We start from the raw sequence: 2,973 nt of genomic DNA, 5'->3' as shown, positions 1-2,973 counted from the left end.
ATTTAGGATCATTAAATAACCAGACAAGTAACCTTCTATAGTTGGTGAAATTACACTATAGAGTAAAAATATCATCACAGTGTGACAGTGTCAATGGGCATATGGTAAATCCGTAGAAAATTGTGTAACTGAGTGTCTAAATTCTCAGTTTGTGTTGACAATTATCTCCCTAGCCAAAGATAGACTAAATCAATTATGCTATCAATGAAACAGTAACAGTATAATAAAGACAGATCAATGCGATAAACTTATACTCAACAAGAGAGATAGAGAAAGAAAGAGATGAAGTAAGCAATATATACATCTACTATGAACATGGTTCAACCTGTATGGTTACATGATGAATTCTGTATGTCCTGTTACAATATTCCCTAACCTTCTGAATAATTTCATATTGGTCAACTCCAGGCTCAAGTACAACATGACAGGACAAAACAATTTTCCCTACAGTGATGGCCCAAACATGCAGGTCATGAACTTCCTGAAGTCCTGCTAAAGTTTTTAGGCCATTCTCGAGTTGAACAATATCAACTTCCTTTGGTGTCCTCTCCATCAATAAGGAGAAGATAGTTCTAAGCATGGGTATGGTAGTACTAAGAGCAAAGATCGAGAAAAATATAGTACAGAGAAGATCAACCACCAACCATTCTGGTTTGAACCACATAATAGCTCCAGCAATCATTACCCCAACGGATTGTATCAAATCAGATATAACATGCAGGTAAGCCCCTTCGATATTTATGTTCGTTGGTTTGCTGCAACTAGAAGCTGCTGATACCAGTTTTGAGCTCTCTTCATTTCTTGGATGCAATTCTTGCATTTCGTGATCATGATCATGATCCTTGCAAGGATTATATGAATGGCAATGGAGAAAATGATCATGGCCAAGCCACACAACTGAGACGAAGTTAATTATGAGACCAAATGCAGCAATAGCAAACATAAGCTTCCCATTCACTTTGGCTTGTGGATGAAACATTCTCTGAATTGCTTCATAAATCAGCAAACCGGAGACAAGCCATATTAGCTGTACAGATAGAAGGGCTCCTAAAACTTCAAGACGGTGGTACCCAAAAGAGTGTTCTTTTGTCACATCCCAGCCAGACACCCAAACAGCAAAAAGAGAAATAGAAAATCCAACAACATCACTGAGCAAGTGCGCTGCATCAGTTAGAACCGCGAGGCTGTGGGCTTTCACCCCTCCTATGGTCTCCACTGCCATCACCATTACATAAAAGATTATGAGCCCACAAAGTTTCATACTCGACTTTGACCTTTGTCTTGAATCCAACATACTATGCTCTTGCTCTGAGAATGAGCAAATTGGATTGCAACAAGGCTGAGCTCGCTTACTGTTGCCATTACATTTTGCTCCCAGCAATTGCTTTATTTCAGACTTGGAATCCTCCTGTTGCTCCATCTGTTTCAACATGTATTATAGTTAGCTAACTGTTTGAATGAAATACTAACAAGTATAACTGCAGCATTCGAGTTGAGAGTGAATTATCGGGAACTCTCAAGACTGCCATATATCAAAGTGGTGGGTAAAGATTCACTAGCATTGCACACAGTAGTGCATAATTGAAGCCTCGTTATTACACTGTTTGAGATGTCAACAACGAGAATAAGGAAAGAAATCAGTAGATAGAAATCCCTAGTTATTTTGTATGCCAAACGATCATCCGTAAATTTGAACAGTAAGTTGTAGATTGGACGTACTCAAGAAAAGTTAATGCAGCATTATGGACTAGATACTTTTTAAAAGTCATATGGAATAGATACATGTTTCAGCATTATTTTTGAAGTGTATATACATCATTATTAAGCTTATAATATCAAACAAGCATATTAATTAAGCACTTTTTGCCCATCAATAGCAGACTCACATCCCTTTCCATTTGCACAAGTATAACAACCAATAGATTTTTTCTTCTGCCGTCAGAAAAGGAGTCAAATGCTGTCAACTCTAAAAAGTAAATTGCTTGAAAGTCCTTTAAGCAGGTTATCAATTAATCTTGAGAACTCAGCATTTGAACTTCATTTTTTCCCCTCAAGTTTTATTGCTGCTACTGCCGCTATACATCAATTTCAGAGCAGGGGCATCAAAATAAAAAACAATTCTCACCCACAATAAAAAGAGACATCTTCCGAGATAAAACCCAGAAAAAAGAAACATTCTTTTAATCAGGAGTAAATCAGAAAGAAGTAGATGAACGATGATTAAAATTCCACATACCCAATAATTAAGATTACAGAAAATAGAAACAAACTAGCAAAAAGATCGAAAGCACGATCTTTACCTGGATTCAGGACAAAAGAGAGAGAGGCCGGCAGGGGAAGCTAGGGCTTATAGCTGAAAATGAATAGATTGGGGACAAATTGGATTGAACAAACATTCTTTAATATGAAGCGAAGAGCCGGCGGAGTCAGAGTCCAATCATTCCGCTGAATGGGCACGCCAAAATTGATTCTTCTTATTGGTAATTGGTAATGGTAATGAGCGTGGCCGGACAGGAGAAGTATGTTGCATTTGCCAATTATGCCGAATGCTTTACATTTAACAATGGCGATTTATAGATTTATAAGTCACATTTTGACAACAACAATTCATAATGTCGCACTTGACAATTGCATTCACAAGTCGCAAATGTTTCATTGCATTTCGCAAATTATGATTTATAAATTTCTGTATTTTAATGTGATTGAAGCTAATGATAACTATCCATCTGTTTGGCCAATCCGGACAAATTAGCTTAGCACTCTAAAAAGTATTTTTGAGCAATAATTTGTGTTTGATAAACTTTTCAGAAAGTGCATTTAAGTATCAAATTACGAATAAAAACATGAATAGATTTACTTAATAGTTAATATTATAATTAAATAAATAATCTTAAAAATTTGTTATTACAAGCAATAATTAATTCTTTTCATTTTATTTAAGTAAAATATGAAAATAAAATTTAAAAGTACTGA

The 2,973-nt window shown here is 35.8% G+C and overlaps 1 protein-coding gene across 1 annotated transcript; it reads right to left on the bottom strand.

The window, feature by feature from the left end:
- Positions 1-269: 269 nt before the first annotated feature.
- LOC107829725 (metal tolerance protein A1-like) lies at positions 270-2,560 on the bottom strand. The gene is made up of 2 exons (XM_016657190.2): positions 2,301-2,560; positions 270-1,420 (listed from the first exon to the last, which is right to left on the bottom strand). Exon 2 carries the CDS (start codon positions 1,418-1,420, stop codon positions 308-310), a length of 1,113 nt encoding a protein of 370 aa, XP_016512676.1. The 5' UTR covers positions 2,301-2,560; the 3' UTR covers positions 270-307.
- Between the last annotated feature and the right edge of the window lie 413 nt (positions 2,561-2,973).

The sequence above is a fragment of the Nicotiana tabacum genome, chromosome 22 (assembly GCF_000715075.1).
Source record: "Nicotiana tabacum cultivar K326 chromosome 22, ASM71507v2, whole genome shotgun sequence".
Classification (NCBI taxonomy): Eukaryota; Viridiplantae; Streptophyta; class Magnoliopsida; order Solanales; family Solanaceae; genus Nicotiana; species Nicotiana tabacum.
This window is presented reverse-complemented; position numbering and strand designations above follow the sequence as displayed.

Excerpts from the sequence above, each read along its gene's own strand:
- LOC107829725 (XM_016657190.2), bottom strand. The coding sequence starts at position 1,420 with ATGGAGCAACAGGAGGATTCCAAGTCTGAAATAAAGCAATTGCTGGGA.